Source organism: Hyperolius riggenbachi, chromosome 12 (assembly GCF_040937935.1).
Source record: "Hyperolius riggenbachi isolate aHypRig1 chromosome 12, aHypRig1.pri, whole genome shotgun sequence".
Taxonomy (NCBI): Eukaryota; Metazoa; Chordata; class Amphibia; order Anura; family Hyperoliidae; genus Hyperolius; species Hyperolius riggenbachi.
Window position 1 is genome coordinate 45,925,945 of NC_090657.1, and position 17,379 is coordinate 45,943,323.

The 17,379-nt window shown below is 44.5% G+C and overlaps 2 protein-coding genes across 7 annotated transcripts in view; one reads left to right on the forward strand and one right to left on the reverse strand.

Moving 5' to 3' along the window:
- Nucleotides 1-17,379, reverse strand: part of LOC137542301 (ABI gene family member 3-like) — a 336,298-nt gene that overhangs the window by 171,643 nt on the left and 147,276 nt on the right. For all 3 annotated transcript variants that reach the window (XM_068264119.1, XM_068264121.1, XM_068264120.1), the window contains exon 3: nucleotides 4,496-4,601. The gene's annotated coding sequence lies outside the window, so the exon portion shown is untranslated. The remainder of the gene's footprint in view (nucleotides 1-4,495; nucleotides 4,602-17,379) is intronic.
- The window catches only part of LOC137542300 (beta-1,4 N-acetylgalactosaminyltransferase 2-like), a 135,484-nt gene continuing 121,686 nt past the window's right edge, over nucleotides 3,582-17,379 (forward strand). For all 4 annotated transcript variants that reach the window (XM_068264113.1, XM_068264114.1, XM_068264115.1 and 1 more), the window contains exon 1: nucleotides 3,582-3,859. In XM_068264113.1, the coding sequence (XP_068120214.1) occupies nucleotides 3,669-3,859 (191 nt within the window). In that variant the 5' untranslated portion in view covers nucleotides 3,582-3,668. The remainder of the gene's footprint in view (nucleotides 3,860-17,379) is intronic.

A 17,379-nucleotide genomic window follows, 5' to 3' on the forward strand; every position in this document is an offset into this window, starting at 1 on the left:
CCGAACACGCTAACTGATAACACCACAGAGACTGTGCACACAGTTGTTGCTAAACTATTTTATGTGGATGCATGTGTGTCTTGTGGAGGGAGGAAAAAAGTCTGCTCCAAGAAGTTTAACGCCACTTTAAACAAAACCTGTATATATCAAATTTCTACATATATTTCTATGATCCTTTCATGATGACAAAGGCCAGAAAGAAGTAGGCAAAAGAGTGCCCATTTTTCCGTACGGATAAGCGGTCTCACTCACTTTTTCCTACAACAAAGTGTCTGCTGTATGGCAGCAGAGTGGCGCAGCGGAAGCGTGCTGAGCCCACAGTCCAGAGGTCGATGGTTCGAAACCATCCTCTGCTAGGTGTACTTTGGTTTTTACACCTTGCTTTACCACATGGGCCAATCGGTGGCCATAGCCCCGTAAGAGAAAGTGTCATTAGGGCCTTGCTGTAACATAGATTGTAGTGTAACTATCTCAACTAATGTACCCTTCTTAAACTTGAAGATTGTATACAAATGTAAGCAGAGTGGCGCAGTGGAAGTGTGCTGGGCTCATAACCCAGAGGTCGATGGATTGAAACCATCCTCTACTAGGCATGATTTCATTTTTGCACCTCGGTTTTTCGCATGGGTAAACCAGTTTTCATAGCCCTGTAAGAGAAAGTGTAAAAATGGCCCTGCCGTAACATAGATATTACGGTAGCTAAGACTACTCCTGGGCCTTTCTTGTAGATGAAGAGAAGAGTAAACTGTGACACCACACTTAAAAAAAAAAAAAACAGCAAACAGAGAAGCTTCCCCATATTGGAGCATTGGATTTGGTAAAGTCTTAAGCCAATGTGTTGTAAGACACAAGTAAGCTTTAGGTTAGAAGGAAGGGTTGCATGGTTACCTAGCTTTTCATCCTTCCCACCCTTGCCCTGGAATCTTCAAGACTTCAAATTGCTGTCCTTTGCTGTGTGTGTTACATCAGCATCATCCAGGGGGGCACATGATCTTTCTGAAGTCTTGAATTGAAGCCTGTAAGCAGTATCACCATGTGTCCCACTGCTTTCATCTAGCAAATTAGGCAAATAAGCAAGCTTATTTTTCTATTGGGTATATCCAATGGTACATGCTAGGCTGGCTTCAGCATGTAGTGTTGGTGGTATAGTGGTGAGCATAGCTGCCTTCCAAGCAGTTGACCTGGGTTCGATTCCTGGCCAATGCATGTGAGCTTGCTTTCGACAGCCTACAAATCCCTGGAAGACAAGATCCATGAACAGTTAGGGCATGAGAGAGAGACCGACCTACTGTATGCTGGGGTGGGGCATGCCCCTTTGGCTATCTACCCATGCTGGAGGGCTACCTATTACAGGAGAAGGAGGCTCAGACTCAGGGGGCTCTAACTGTTGAGGGGCACAAATAAGGTGCTGCTTAAAGAGACACTGAAGCGAAAAAAAAATTATGATATTATGATTTGTATGTGTAGTACAGCGAAGAAATAAAACATTTGGATCAGATACATCAGTCTAATTGTTTCCAGTACAGGAAGAGTTAAGAAACTCCAGTTGTTATCTCTATGCAAACAAGCCATTAAGCTCTCCGACTAAGTTAGTCGTGGAGAGGGCTGTTATCTGACTTTTATTATCTCAACTGTTCCTGGACTATTTACTTTTCCTCTGCCAGAGGAGATGTCATTACTTTATAGACTGCTCTGAAAGAATCATTTTGAATGCTGAGTGTTGTGTAATCTGCACATTTTATAGAATTATGCAATGTTAGAAAAAACACTATATACCTGAAAATAAAAGTATGAGAATATTTTCTTTGCTGCTAATCTTCTAGTAATTATTCATAGTACACAACCAATTCATTATATCATATTTTTTTTTCGCTTCAGTGTCTCTTTAAGTCCACAAAATCCTTAGCAGCACTGCTTGACATAGCACAACAGAACAGCTGCATGCATACATGAAAAGGAACACTGCCATGAGAACCGATCCAACAAGCTCTTGTTGGATATGTTCAGAGACACCCTGCACAGGTCTGTTGGGACTATCTGGAGGCATCATTTTACTTTGGTAAGTGTCTAACTTTTTTTTAACAATAGGAGAACCTTTTTTTTGGACAAAGTTTTGTGACTTTGGAGACAGTGCGGACTTCAGTCAATTTACAGCTGTGAGGATCCTGGCATTACAAGTGGAAGGTCCAGCACATCCCACCCCATGTATGGGGTTTTGGACAATTGAGTGCATTTTAATGTGGGCAATTTCAAAAAAGGTTTGTTTATAAAAAGTTGATTCTATAATTTTTTACTATATAATTAGCAGTATATGGGCATTCTCTATAATGTTAATGAGAAGAGCAAGGTACAATTCTTAATTCAGATTTCCAGGAGGGAGCCTCTTTTAAGTTCTGTGTTTACAAATACATAAGTCCTCTCCAATTTCAGTGCTTGATTTCAAAGCACTTACCATTTAACTCTCAATTCATATATTTTTTTTTGTATATTCACCTTCTCTCTCTCTCTCCAACTCTCTCGATCTGTATCAATGGCTCTGATTCACAAACTGCAGTTAAAATCCATGTGCATATAGCGTACGTAAATTTTACCAGCATGTACCTAAGCAATGTATGCGGCATTCTTATGTTATATTCTTATGTGCATTAGTATAATGCGTATTATGGAAATAATGTATTCTCATGTAAATTAGCTTTATTGGAAAACACGGAAAAAAAAAATCACAAACTGAAAAATCAAATAATATGGTGGCCAAAAAAGCAAAATTGCAGAGGGAAAAATCATAGGACAAAGCCTAAAATCACGAGAATCGGAACATGTAGAAAAACGCAAATATTTGCAGCCGGAATTTGCAGGAATAAGGCCTCATTCATATTGGGTGTGTTCAGAAACCTATTAAAGTGCATAATAAAAAACGCATGTGTTGATGCACGTTTTTATAATGCGATTCAGTGGGTTGCGGCATGCTTTTCTTTAAGCGGACCCATACATTTTTACATGCGCTTAAACGCGTTTTTTGTTCAGCGTGCATTTTGCTTATTTGCTGTAGCAGTTGACAATAAAGATTTGTTTTTATTTGAAATGTTTTTTTTTTTTTTTCAATTAGAGGTAAAAAATCTCCAAAGCACATTGCTATGCACTTCTATGCGCTAAAAAAGCGCACCCATTCACTTGCATTGCTTTTGCTGTGTGCTTCACATCACAACGCACAGAAATGCATGCAACACCACGTTTCTCAAACAGATAGATTAGTAAACGCAGCGCATAGATGTGAACGTGGTACATTAGAACCAATGGAAAAAGCTGCACCTAGCAAAGCGCACAGCGCAATGCACTGTGAAAAGCTTACATCAATGTCCCTAGTGTGAACAAGGCCTGAGTGTGAACGCTGCCTTCATAAAATTAAAATGGAAGAAAATATTTTTTCCCCCTTTTTTATATTTGATGTTTTTCCTTGTGTACCTTATGTGGCCATGAAAAGAAAATTACATCATTCACAATAGACATTCTTTTTAGTTGCTGGAGATTTTCTTATGCTTTACCAAGTGTGGGCGTGCTCAGGTAGTCAGGTAGCTGTCTGTTTAGAGTGAACAGGTGTTTTTACTGCTACGACGGTTTAATGTTATAACCCAGTATCTCTCTGAAGTCCTCTTAAAGAATCAGTAGCCATGTGTTTTGGAAAACTTTTAAGTGTGTCCTCCACCAGGAAAAGTTTGCTCTTTGTGATTATCATTTCCTTGGGATGTGTCCTGCTTGGTTACAGAAAATGGTTTGACACCAGAAAATCACAGGACTTCTGTACAAAGGATACGTTGTCTGAGCCAGGAGAAGGACTGGATCTAACTCAGGATAGTATCAGGTATGGGAACTATCTAAAATTAGAGCATATCTTGTATAGGTGTGGTGAGAGGCTAATGCTAGCTGTTGATTACTACTACTTTGAGGTTGCCTGTACATGCTTGTCTATCTTGTTTTTTACTGATTACATAGCGTGAAGAGACATGTATAAGACGTGGTAGTGAGGCCAGGGAAAATCGGGTGTTGAAGGGAGGGTTCACCTTGAAGCACATAGTGTGGGCAAGGTGGGACAACCAGAAGACCACCCATTGTTGAGGAGTGATCATGGTCAGTGGCTGGATAGTGTACTGGTTAAGGGCTCTGCCTCTGACACAGGAGACCTGGGTTCAAATTTCAGTTTTAACTGTTCAGTAAGCCAGCACCTATTCAGTAGGAGACCTCTCACACTGCTACTGCCTATAAAGCGCTTCCTAGTGGCTGCAGCTCTGTCGCTTTGAGTCCGCCAGGAGAAAAGCGTGATAAAAATGTTATTTGTCTTGTTAAAAAGTCATTCACTGCAACATTTTTTTCTTGTTTTGTAGCAATGGATGCAGCAATAGCAAACTATATAGTCCTCCTCTTAGCTGCTGATTTTGCAGGCTCTGTGAGATTTGCAAAAATGTACACACAATGCAATATGTGTCGGTGTGTTTCATACCTCTCAGTTATGACTCATGGGGTCCGATCCAATTCACTTTTTCTCTTAACTTTTCTCCTAGAAGATAATTGTTCATCTTCTGTTTATAAAACAACTCTTCAGCACTCTGCAATTGAAAAAGTACCAAAAAGTAGGTGAAAAAGTACTGTCAAATTTTCTTGCTTGCTGGTAGCTTAAAGAGAAACTCCAACCTAGAATTGAACTTTATCCCAATCAGTAGCTTTTACATGAGAAATATAATGCTTTTCACAAACAGACTATCAGGGGGCGCTGTATGACTGATTTTGTGCTGAAACCCCTCCCACAAGAAGCTCTGAGTACCGCGGTACTTTTGGCAGTTTGTTACAATGTAACAAGGTTCACAGACAGGAAATAGCTGTTTACAGCTGTCTCCAACTGCCAAAACAGCTAGGAGCAGTAAAAATGTCACCATGTAATAAATGTCAGAATGTAAATCAGGGAAAGGAAAGATTTAACAATGAGCAAACACTGACTAAATCATTTATACATAACTATGGTAAAAATGAAGCACTTTTTTTACTACATTATTTTCACTGGAGTTCCTCTTTAACAGGCATTTTATTGATAAGATGTGAAAATATCAGCTAGTTAAAGACTTCGTAGAAAAAGTGAAATGTAGCTGGCCCCAGGGGCGTAGCAATAGCCAAATAGCAGCTGCTATGAGGCTCTGGAGCAGAGAGGGCCCAGGTGGTACTTTAGGTATTCACTGTTAACTTTCTTGTTTTTCTCCACCCTCTGACTTTGTCTCAGTGCCAAAGAACTACAGTGGGATGCGAAAGTTTGTCAACCTTGTTAATCATCATGATTTTCCTGTATATATCGTTGGTTGTTACGATAAAAAATGTCAGTTCAATATATTATATAGGAGACACACACAGTGATATTTGAGAAGTGAAATGAAGTTTATTGGATTTACAGAAAGTGTTCAATAATTGTTTAACCACTTAATGACAACCAGAGCCTCTTAACGGCTCCAGGACGTTTTTCTAAGTCAAACAGTGCTGCTGCCGCTGTGTGCTTGCACATGCGTGCTCCCGAATGTGTATGTGCGCTCCCGTGCGCATGCACATGAGATTAGTAAGAAAAAGAAACACCATGGAAAAAATACACCTTTATTTCCATATAATATATTGTCCCCATACTTATTACTAGGAACATAATTAAAATGTGATAACCAGGACAAATAGGCAGACAAAATGTGTGGGTTTTATGTACAGTAGCAGTTTTTATATTAAAACTATGAAATTTGAGAAATAGCACCTCAAAACCTCTAGTATATTTTGTTACTTATAGATCTGTCACCATGAATTCAGTGCCAGATATTAGCTTCATTTGTGTGATGGCTCTTGGCTTTGCAACAGTGATTTTTTCAAAGATTTCAGATGTTCCTCTCCCCCGCAACACGCCTATGCTTAAAGTGTACCCAAGGCGACATGTGACACGATGAGATAAACATGTGTATGTACAGTGCAAACATTTGAATAACCAGGCTGTTTTACTTGTTTTATTTTGCTGCCTGAAAGAGTTTATTTTCAGGCATGCAAGTGACAGCTTCTGTCTTCTCGGTAGCGTGTCGGGAATATAGTAAACATCACTGATAAACTAATTACAGCTATAAAAGTTTTCCTGGCAGACTACAACTTCTGAGAGCAGGGAAGAAATAGAAAAAAGGTCAGTAGTTCTGTAATGAATATCGGAGATGCCGCCGCATGGGCAAGCAGCATGGCGGCTATCTCCGCGTCCCAGCCGGCGGCTTCTGCCACGCAGCAACGTGATGCTGGTTTGCCTGGTCCTTCTAGTGCACACAGATGGAGAGCTGTGCGCGCCAGGCGATAGGACCTTTATGCTAGTAGAAGGGGAGTCAGCTGATCAGGCCGATCAGCTGACTCCAGCTATGCTCCGGATTGGCTGAGTGACTGGGGCGGCGCTGTGGAGCGCTTTTGTTATATATAGGACTTGCCTGTCAGTTGCAAGTTGTCTGCTGTTGCGAACATTTACGTGTGAGCGCTCAGACCTGAGTCAGATCCCACAGTGTGTTAGAACCAGCCGGAGCTGGGAATTCACACTGAGTCAGATTCCGTTGATAGCTTTAAAGTACTATTGCTTGCTACTGTTTATGTGTTAGACTAGTTTCCAGGTGTTGAGACCAAGGACCTCACACCTAAGACTAGGACTGTGATACGTTACTGTTACCTGTTATGACCTTTGACTTTCCTGACTACTCTCCTGTTCTCTGATTCGGTACTACCGCCCATCTGATTATCTGTTGCCAATGTTGCCTGTACCTGGATACCGAATCAGTCTTCCGCCTCTGTACTTTATCTGTCCGTGTGTTGCCGACCTGGCTTGTCTGACCTTTCTGGCTGTCACCTAGCCCTTGGGTGATCAGCCTTACTATACATCTGTGACACTTGTTCTTCGGGTGGTTACTAGCAGCAAGATCAGGCCTATAGTCACCGGCTCCTCTGGAGACCATCTTGCAGCACAGTCAGTGGGTCTCTACCTTTCTAAGGTCCACTGGCTGCAGTACAGTCTGATTCCCTGCCTCTCAGGGAATCCTTGGCTGTAATATAGTCTGATTCCCTGCTCCTCAGGGTATCCCTAGCTGCAGACCAATCCTCATCACATTACTCCAGTCAGTGATCCCTGCTCCTCAGGTGTCCACTGGCTGCAGTACAGTCTGATTTCCTGCTCCTCAGAAAATCCTTGGCTGCAGGTCTATCTGAATCACTCATTACATTACACATCAACAAGGAGGTCTGAGAAAGAGGTTGTCTACTCTGTAATGGAGAGTCATCGACTGCAGTAACCAGAATCTGTTGGTCTAAAGGAAGTAAGGGAATTCCCAATTTCTTAGCAAAGTCATAATCTATGAAGTTGGCTGCAGAGCCAGAGTCAACAAAGGCTTCTGTGAGAACAGTCTGACCTTCCCACGTGATAGAGCAGGGAAGGAGCAGACGATTATTGTTTAGAGGTAAAGACTGCTCGCCTAGGGTATTACCTCTGACTACACCTAGGCGGCAGCGTTTCACAACTTCTTAGGGCAATTCTGAACCCTGTGACCCTCCCCAGCACAGTATAAACAGAATTTTTCCGATTTCCTGAGATTCTTTTCCACCTGCGTCAATCTAGAGTGTCCGATTTGCATCGGCTCTGGCGGAGGTGACAAGGATGGAGAGGAGGCGTAGGAGACATATCTTACAGCATTTCTACCCCGGGACTGTTTTTGATAGCGTAAGCGGCGATCTACCCGTACAGCTAGAGCAATTGCCTCGTCAATGGACTTGGGCTCAGGATTTCTTAACATCAAGTCAGAAACTGCATCAGATAAACCTGACAAAAAAACAGTCTAACAGTGCATATGTTCCCCACCTAGCTGATACAGCCCAGTTCCTGAATTCTGCTGCATAAACCTCTACTGGATCTCGACCCAGTCGCAGGGTCTTTAGCTTCCGTTCAGCGATGGAAGCAATATCCGGATCATCATATATAATGGCCATGGCTTTAAAAAATTCCTGAACTGATGTCAGAGCCTCATGCTCTGCATGAAGACTATATGCCCATGTCTGTGAATCCCCTGACAAAAGGGTCTTTATAAACGTAACTCACTGAGACTCAGTTCCCGATAGGGTAGGCCTTAACTCAAAATATGATAGCACTCGATTTCTGAAATGCTGAAAGTCAGATCTATGTCCAGAAACCTTTTCTGGTACAGACATGCGAAGGTCTGTAAGTGGAGCGGAAAACAATATGGACGCACTACACAGCCGAGTTGACGATTTAGCCCCTTCGGTGGATAATCTCATCAGGGTGCTTGATAACAATAACAATAATATTTATATAGCGCTTTTCTCCCTGGGGACTCAAAGCGCTGTGACCCTGCATTATGCAGTCTCAAAGGCTAGGGAAAAGAGGTGAGTTTTTAGCCTTTTTTTAAAGCTGTCCAGAGAAGAAGCCTCTCGTACTGATTGTGTAAGTGAGTTCCATAGAGTAGGGGCTGCATAGGAAAAGGCCCGAGCACCAAATGTTAAGTGTATCCTGGGAATAACCAGCTTCATCTTGTTGGCAGAGCGGAGGGTGCGTGGAGGGGCATAAAGTTCCAATAGATCCGCTATGTATTTGGGTCCTATGTGGTGTAGAGCCTTGAATGTCAGCAGGCAGATCTTAAAATTGATTCTCCATTTTACTGGCAACCAGTGAAGAGTTTGCAGTACTGGGGTGATGTGTGAGCTGCGGGGGGGGCATTGGCTAGGAGTCTGGCTGCAGCATTCTGTACTAGCTGTAAGGGGCGCAGAACCTTATCTGTAGATCCGATTAACAGGGCGTTGCAGTAGTCTAGGCGGGAGGATACAAATGCGTGAACCAGGGCAGGTAGGTCTTCAGCTGGGATAAGGTGTTTGATTTTCGCTATATTTCTTAGATGGAAGAAGGAAGACTTGACGACGGCTGATACCTGCTGTCTGAGTTTTAGATTTCCATCCAGGATCACCCCAAGGTTTCGCACAGAGTCTTTATACTGTACAGTATCTCCCCCAATTGCTAGTTTGAGGTGGTGAGCGTTTTGAACTTTATCCATCATGTGTGGACCACCTACCACCAACACCTCTGTTTTGTCAGAGTTCAGCCTTATACAGCTGGTGTTCATCCAATTTTGTAAATCCACTAGACACGCATTTATGGATGCTGATGGGTCTTGGGTGCCAGGCTTGAAGGACAGATACAGTTGTGTGTCATCTGCATAACAATGGTATCCTAAACCATAGTTCTGGATTATTTTGCCCAGTGGGAGCATGTAGACTGCAAAGAGTAATGGTGATAGTACAGAACCCTGTGGAACTCCATAGGCAAGTGGCACTGGATTAGAGTAGTGTGTGCCCAGACATACTTGCTGTGTCCTGCCAGATAGGAAGGTCTGAAACCAGCTAAGAACAGTACCCCTTAGGCCACAGTAATTCTTCAGTCGCTGGATTAGTATTTCATGATCCACAGTATCAAATGCTGCTGACAAGTCAAGAAGAATCAGAATTGAGCAATCACCCTTGTCCCTTGCAGTAAGTAGATCATTCATTACTCGGACTAATGCTGTTTCAGTGCTGTGCCTTTTCCTGAATCCTGACTGAAAAGTATCAAAGATGTTATCTGTAAGCCTGGCTTCTAGCTGGTTGGCGACTGCTTTCTCGATAACTTTTGATAGGAATGGTAAGTTCGCCACAGGTCTGTAGTTGGTTACAGAATCAGGATCTAGTGATGGTTTCTTCAGGAGGGGTTTTATGATTGCTTTCTTTAGTTCTTCTGGGAAACTTTTGATGGCCACCAGACACAAATCACAGCTTTGTCTGGGTCAATACAGGTTCTCCAAACGGCTGTGAATAGAGTGCGATCCCCTCCAGTTACAGACCTTTGCATGTCTGTACCAGAAAAGTTTTCTGGACATAGATCTGACTTTCAGAATTTCAGAAATCGAGTGCTATCATATTTTGAGTTGAGGCCTACCCTATCAGGAACTGAGTCTCAGAGAGTTACGTTTGGGTCGAGATCCGGTAGAGGTTTACGCAACAGAATTCAGGAAGTGGACTGTATCAGCTAGGTGGGGAGCATATGCACTGTTAGACTGTTTTTTGTCAGGTTTATCTGATGCAGTTTCTGCCTTGATGTTGGGACATCCTGAGCCCAAGTCAATTGACGAGGCAATTGCTTTAGCTGTACGGGTAGATCGCCGCTTACGCTATCAAAAACAGTCCCGGGTAGAAATGCTGTAAGATATGTCTCCTACGCCTCCTCTCCATCCTTGTCACCTCCGCCAGAGCCGATGCAAATCGGACACTCTAGATTGACGCAGGTGGAAAAGAATCGCAGGAAATCGGAAAAACTCTGTTTATACTGTGCTGAGGAGGGTCACAGGGTTCAGAATTGCCCTAAGAAGTCGGGAAACACTGCCGCCTCGGTATAGTCAGAGGTAATACCCTAGGCGAGCAGTCTTTACCTCTAAACAATAATCGTCTGCTCCTTCCCTGCTCTATCACGTGGGAAGGTCAGACTGTTCTCACAGAAGCCTTTGTTGACTCTGGCTCTGCATGCAACTTCATAGATTATGACTTGGGAATTTCCTTACTTCCTTTAGACCGACAGATTCTGGTTACTGCAGTCGATGACTCTCCATTACAGAGTAGACAACCTTTCTCAGACCCCCTTGTTGGTGTGTAATGTAGGGGTGTTACATAAAGAGAGTTTACAGTTCTTGGTCCTGTAGATGGCAACCTCTACCATTATTCTCGGTATGCCTTGGTTACAACTTCACTCTCCTCAGATTGACTGGGCTTTAGGTCAGCTAAAGAGCTGGTCGGCCCATTGTCATCATCATTGTTTAGAGAAAGTTGCTGTTTGCGCTACCAAGATTCAGGTTAAAGGGGTGCCAGTACAGTATGCGGAATTCGCTGATGTGTTCTGTCCCAAGTCCGCAGATAAACTCCCGCCTCACCGTAGCTTCGATTGTCCCATCGATTTAAGATCTGGTTGTATGCCTCCTAGGGGTCACCTTTATAATCTGTCAGGACCTGAGAAAGTGGCAATGCAAGATTACATTAAAGAGAATTTAGCCAAGGGCTTCATCCGCCCTTCTCGCTCACCAGCTGGGGCAGGATTCTTTTTCGGACAAAAAAAAGATGGAGGCCTCCGACCCTGCATTGACTACCGAGGTTTAAGTAAGATTACAGTAAAAAATCGTTAGCCTTTGCCTTTGATTGACGATTTATTCGCTCAGGTGACCAATGCCAGTATTTTTTCCAAATTGGATTTACGAGGTGCATACAACCTGGTACGGATTAGAGATGGTGACGAATGGAAGACGGCGTTCAACACACCCAACGGGCACTACGAGTATCTGGTTATGACCTTTGGGTTGTGTAACGCCCCTGTGTCTTCCAGGAGTTGATCAATGAGGTTTTCAGGGAGGTACTGGGGAAATTCGTGCTAGTGTATCTAGACAACATACTGATTTTTTCTCCTAATCTGACGAAACATCGTAAACATGTCAGGTTCGTGTTGAAGAAATGAAGACAGAACTCACTGTATGCCAAGTTATAAAAGTGCCTCTTTGAGGTCACTTCCGTTCCTTTTCTGGGTTATATTATTTCTACATCTGGTCTCTCCATGGATCCAGAAAAAGTCTCGGCTGTTTTGGAGTGGCCACAACCTGTGGGTTTGAAGGCACTTCAAAGATTCTTGGGCTTTGCCAATTACTACAGGAGATTCATCAAGGGTTTCTCCTCGGTAGTGTCACCCCTCACCAGTCTTACCAAGAAAGGGGCCGACACGTACCACTGGTCAGCAGAAGCACATTCTGCCTTCTCCACATTGAAAAAACTGTTCTGTTCTCCTCCCATTTTGAGACATGTGGATGTCACCTTCCCCTTCATAGTAGAGGTTGATGCCTCAGAGGTCGGGGTTGGGGCTGTACTGTCTCAAAGCTCTGGTTTGCAGGGCAAACTTCATCCCTGTGCTTACTTTTCCCGTAGGTTCTCTCCTGCTGAGAAGAACTACGATATTGGCAATCAAGAGCTTTTGGCCATTAAATTAGCCTTCGAGGAATGGCAACATTGGCTAGAAGGGGCAGAGCATACTATCACAGTTTATACGGATCATAAGAATTTGGAGTACATAGAAGGGGCCAAAAGACTTAGTCCTCGACAGGCCCGTTGGTCCTTGTTATTTTCAAGATTCAGATTTGTCATAACGTATACACCAGGGAGTAAGAACATCAAAGCTGACGCCCTATCTAGGTGTTTCGAGCCCGAGACAGTGCAACCCTTAACCTCAGAAACCTTCCTACCTCAGAAAATAGTCTTGGCAGCTACTGAGACCTGGAAGGATTGGACGGCTACTCTGGGCCCTTATCAACAGGATGTTCCAGAAGGGAAGCCTGAGGGAGTTATGTTTGTACCACTGCCTTTCCGCCTGCAATTTTTACAATTATTCCATTCCCATAAAAATGCGGGGCATCCTGGGGCTGCCAGAACCCAGAATTTGCTGGCCAGATGTGCTTGGTGGCCTACGCGAGCAAATGATTGTAAGGAGTTTGTAAGAGAGTGCTCAGTTTGTGCCAGGAGTAAGCCCTCTCTCCAGGCACCAGTGGGTACACTACAACCCTTACCAGTGCCAAGTGAACCCTGGACCCATTTGTCGATGGACTTCGTGGGAGAACTCCCCAAGTCTGAGGGCAAGACGGTCATTTGGGTGGTAGTAGATAGGTTCAGTAAGACGGCCCATTTTGTCCCTCTGAAAGGACTCCCCTCGGCCCAGGAGTTGGCTGATCTCTTCATCCAGCACATTTTCCGGTTGCATGGCATTCCGGAGAATGTAGTGTCAGATCGGGGAGTCCAGTTCGTGTCAAAATTTTGGAGGGCCTTTTGCCATCAGCTGGAGATGGACCTGTCATTTTCATCAGGCTACCACCCAAAAGAACAATGGCCAGACCGGGAGAATTAACCAGTCCCTTGAGCAGTTTCTCAGATGTTATGTGGCAGATGCACAATCTGATTGGGTAAAGTTTTTGCCGTTTGCAGAATTTGCACATAACAATCTGAAGAGTTCCTCTTCAGGATTCTACCCGTTTCAGGTAGTCTCTGGAAGATCTCCCAAGTTTGCTCCATTACCTGTGACATCTACCCCATTTCCGGCCCTGGAGGATAGGCAAAGGGCATTGAGGGAGATTTGGTGAATGGTTAAGAGGAATCTGGGGAAAGCCTTCCAGATTCAAAAGAAACAGGCGGATAAGAGACAGTCTGTAGAGTGGAAGTTTTCCCCAGGGGACATGGTATGGGTATCTACTCGGCATTTAGCTTTAAAACAACCGTCACCTAAACTGGGACCCAGATTTGTAGGACCATACCCGATGTCCAGAAGGATTAATGACGTCACGTATGCGATTGATCTCCCAGCTAGCATGAAAGGTGTGAGACCGTTCCATGTGTCTCTGTTGAAGCCTACAGTGTTACGTGGATTCCTCTCCCTCCCCTCCCCTGTGATGGTTAACGACCAACCCGAGTATGAGATCAAGAAGATTTTGGATTCTCGATTGGTGCAGAATTCTGTGCAGTATCTGGTCCACTGGAAGGGGTATGGTCTGGAGGAGAGAACTTGGGTGCCGGATTGTCGCATGCATGCTGAGGAATTGAAAAAAGAATTTCATGACTTACACCCTGAGAAACCGGGTGGGAAGTGTCCGGGGTCCACACCTCGGGTGGGGGTACTGTAATGAATAGCGGAGATGCCGGCACATGGGCAAGCAGCATGGCGGCTATCTCCGCGTCCCAGCCGGCGGCTTCTGCCACACAGCAATGTGATGCTGGTTTGCCTGGTCCTTCTAGTGCACACAGATGGAGAGCTACGCGCGCGCCAGGACCTTTATGCTAGTAGATGGGGAGTCAGCTGATCAGGCCGATCAGCTGACTCCAGCTATGCTCCGGATTGGCTGAATGACTGGGGCGGCGCTGTGGAGCGCTTTTGATATATATAGGACTTTTGCCTGTCAGTTGCAAGTTGTCTGCTGTTGAGAACATTTACGTGTGAGCGCTCAGACCTGAGTCATATCCCACAGTGTGTTAGAACCAGGGAATTCACACTGAGTCAGATTCCGTTGATTGCTTTTAAGTACTATTGCTTGCTACTGTTTATGTGTTAGACTAGTTCCCAGGTGTTGAGACCAAGGATCTCACACCTAAGACTAGGAGTTTGCTACATTGTTATTGTTTATGCGTTAGACTAGTTCCCAGGTGTTCCCTGTTATGACCTTTGGCTTTCCTGACTACTCTCCTGTTCTCTGATTTGGTACTTCCGCACATTTGATTATCTGTTGCCAACGTTGCCTGTACATGGATACCGAATCAGTCTTCCGCCTCTGTACTTTATCTGTCTGTGTGTTGCCGATCTGGCTTGTCTGACCTTTCTGGCTGTCACCTAGCCCTTGGGAGATCAGCCTTACTATACATCTGTGACACTTGTTCTTCGGGTGGTTACTAGCAGCAAGATCAGGCCTATAGTCACCGGCTCCTCTGGAGACCATCTTGCAGCACAGTCAGTGGTACCTTTCTAAGGTCCACTGGCTGCAGTACAGTCTGATTCCCTGCCTCTCAGGGAATCCTTGGCTGCAGTACAGTCTGATTCCCTGCTCCTCAGGGAATCACTAGCTGCAGACCAATCCTCATCACATTACTCCAGTCAGTGATCCCTGCTCCTCAGGTGTCCACTGGCTGCAGTACAGTCTGATTTCCTGCTCCACAGGAAATCCTTGGCTGCAGGTCTATCTGAATCACTCATTTCATTACATATCATTACCTGGCAGCACAGTCAGAGGGACTCTGCCCCTCAGAGGTCCACTGGCTGCAAGGCAGTCTGATTCCCTGCTCCTCAGGGAATCCTTGGCTGCAGTAGTGTCTGTATCTCCCGCTTCTCAGGAGATAACCTCTCTGAGTACTGTTGCACCAAACACTATACCACATTGGGTGTCCTGTGTCTAGCTATACTAGTATTATTGGTGATTCTGCAGATCACCACATAATCAAGTATAGTATTATTGGTGATACTGCAGATCACCAAATATCAGATAAAATCTGCGTTGCTGACACCAATCGTTACAAGTTCCTTGTATTTTCATTTAGGGACAATTAATAAGCTGCCACTGAGCAGAGACAAGAAATCGTTCAATCTACTTTGTAAATGTTTAAATATAAAATAAAACTATGGGATATCTATAAAAAATAGGGTTTTAGGAGTAGGAGGATAAATACAATTGTTTATCTCATCAGTTTATTATTCACTTTGATCTCCCTCTCTGATGTGCCTGCCATAACTGTATCTATCTTATCTAATCTCCCACTGAAACTTACCTTAATTGCCCTACCCTAACCACTGTCCCTACCAGTGCCCAAGCCTAACTACCCCCTTAAAATGAGCCTAACCTATCCCCTGGAAAATCCGCATTACCCTAAACTTTTGCACAACCATTCCTTTCTGATACCTTGCCCCACCTATAAACCTAGCCTACTGCTACCATCTTCCCACCCATCCAAATTTCTAAGCCCTCACACCAGAGCTTTCAGTCACTGAGTTGGGTACGATGTTCTCCTTTACCGCAACAATTTATCTCTGGTTTTGCATCTACCAGACTATTTTCTCTGGTCGGGTGTTAGGCTTGGTGGTGTATTCTCCACAGTCAGCATGCAACGCATGAGCTGACATGGAGGAGGTACACACACTAGCACAAGGAAACAGGTTATCCCTAGTATAGTGGAGGGGAGGACTGACTCCAATACGAGATTGTGGCGCACAGAGCCGGTGCAGATCCGACAGCCACAAACAATACTTTTGCGATAACGTCTCAGCGCAAGGTAGCGCTGAGCGCATAAACCAGAACTGAGGAGATCATGACAGGTAGACAGAATGAACGCTTGCTAGCTAGCCGCTACTTAGTGACAGCTAGCGTCCACAACAAGACAGACTGGAATGAGGCAGCAATGCGTTGCAGCGATGGCGTGCCTCACAAAGACAGGACAGGATAGTCAGGAAATAGCAGGATCAAGATAGATGAACGTAACACAGACAAATATACAATAAGTATGTTTTCCTAGCGTATTACAATTACAGCTATCAATGAAACTATTTGTAACGTCTGACTAACATATGTATATATCGGCAATGAACTGATATATGACATAAGCAGGAACACTGACTAGGACTGGAGCAATACAGGGAACAGGACTCAGAAGGATTCGCTATCTCTTCGCAGAGATGAACGCAATCCACAAACAGAACCAGGAGCAGGATAACTAACTCAGCATGGGTGATCACGATACGCGCAAACTACCAAAACGTGCTGGAAAGCTGACTAACTGAACACAGGATATAAACAGTTCGTGCACGTATACATCAGTGACACTGATCAACTGTATCAACGTAACACGAATACAAGGAAAATAATAAACGTGCTGGTATGCATATATATTGGCAATGAACCAATATATGATGCAAGACCAGCAAAGTATCTTTAGAACAAGAAACACGATCTGGGGCCGAAGCAACAGCAAGACAGGCTTAAACTGAAGCTATGATAACCCAAGGAGCCCTGCAGGAAGCAGATCTTTATACTGAGGTCATCCAATGGGAGCAGACATGCAGATTCATTTGGATTGTCATTTGGTTACCTGTTCAGCATGGGCTGTGACTTTGAATGGGTATAATCTTATCACTGCACACAGGGGCATTTTTGGGATCCCAGAAGATCCAGGGCACTCCTGGAAAACCATGCGGGAGCAAAAGTGTGGCACTAATCCCTAGTGAAAAATGGGCATGGCAATGCAATATTGTGGGTTGGGCCAAAAAATGTTTGTGAACCTAGCAGCGGTATGAAAAACCTTTTAAAGAAAACTTTGGACAAAGACCCCAAACCTGGAAGAAAATAATTAGACAAGATGTCCCTCAATAACATAATGTAACAAACGTTGGAGAAGCAGTTGCGGTGAACAGCGCTACCACCGCAGCTGCCTCCAGCTCTCTGCCTAGCAATCTATCCGTGCCTCGGGCGTCTAGCACGCTGAGGACGGGTTTGTCAGTTGCACATAAGGTCGCCTTATCGCGTGCGCGCACGCACAGACAGGACCTTTATGCGGGGAGGAGGCGCGTCAGCTGACCGGCCGGCTGACGTCAGAGGAGACACTCGCCGCTCCTCATTGGCTGAGAGGAGTAGGCGTGACAGAGGGGTCTCCTCTGCTTCATAAGCCAGGCTGAATCACACGCAACTTGTCTGCTGTTGCAAATACGTGGTGTTAGCGCTCAGAACTTAGATAGTTCCGGTGTGCTTTGATCCGGGA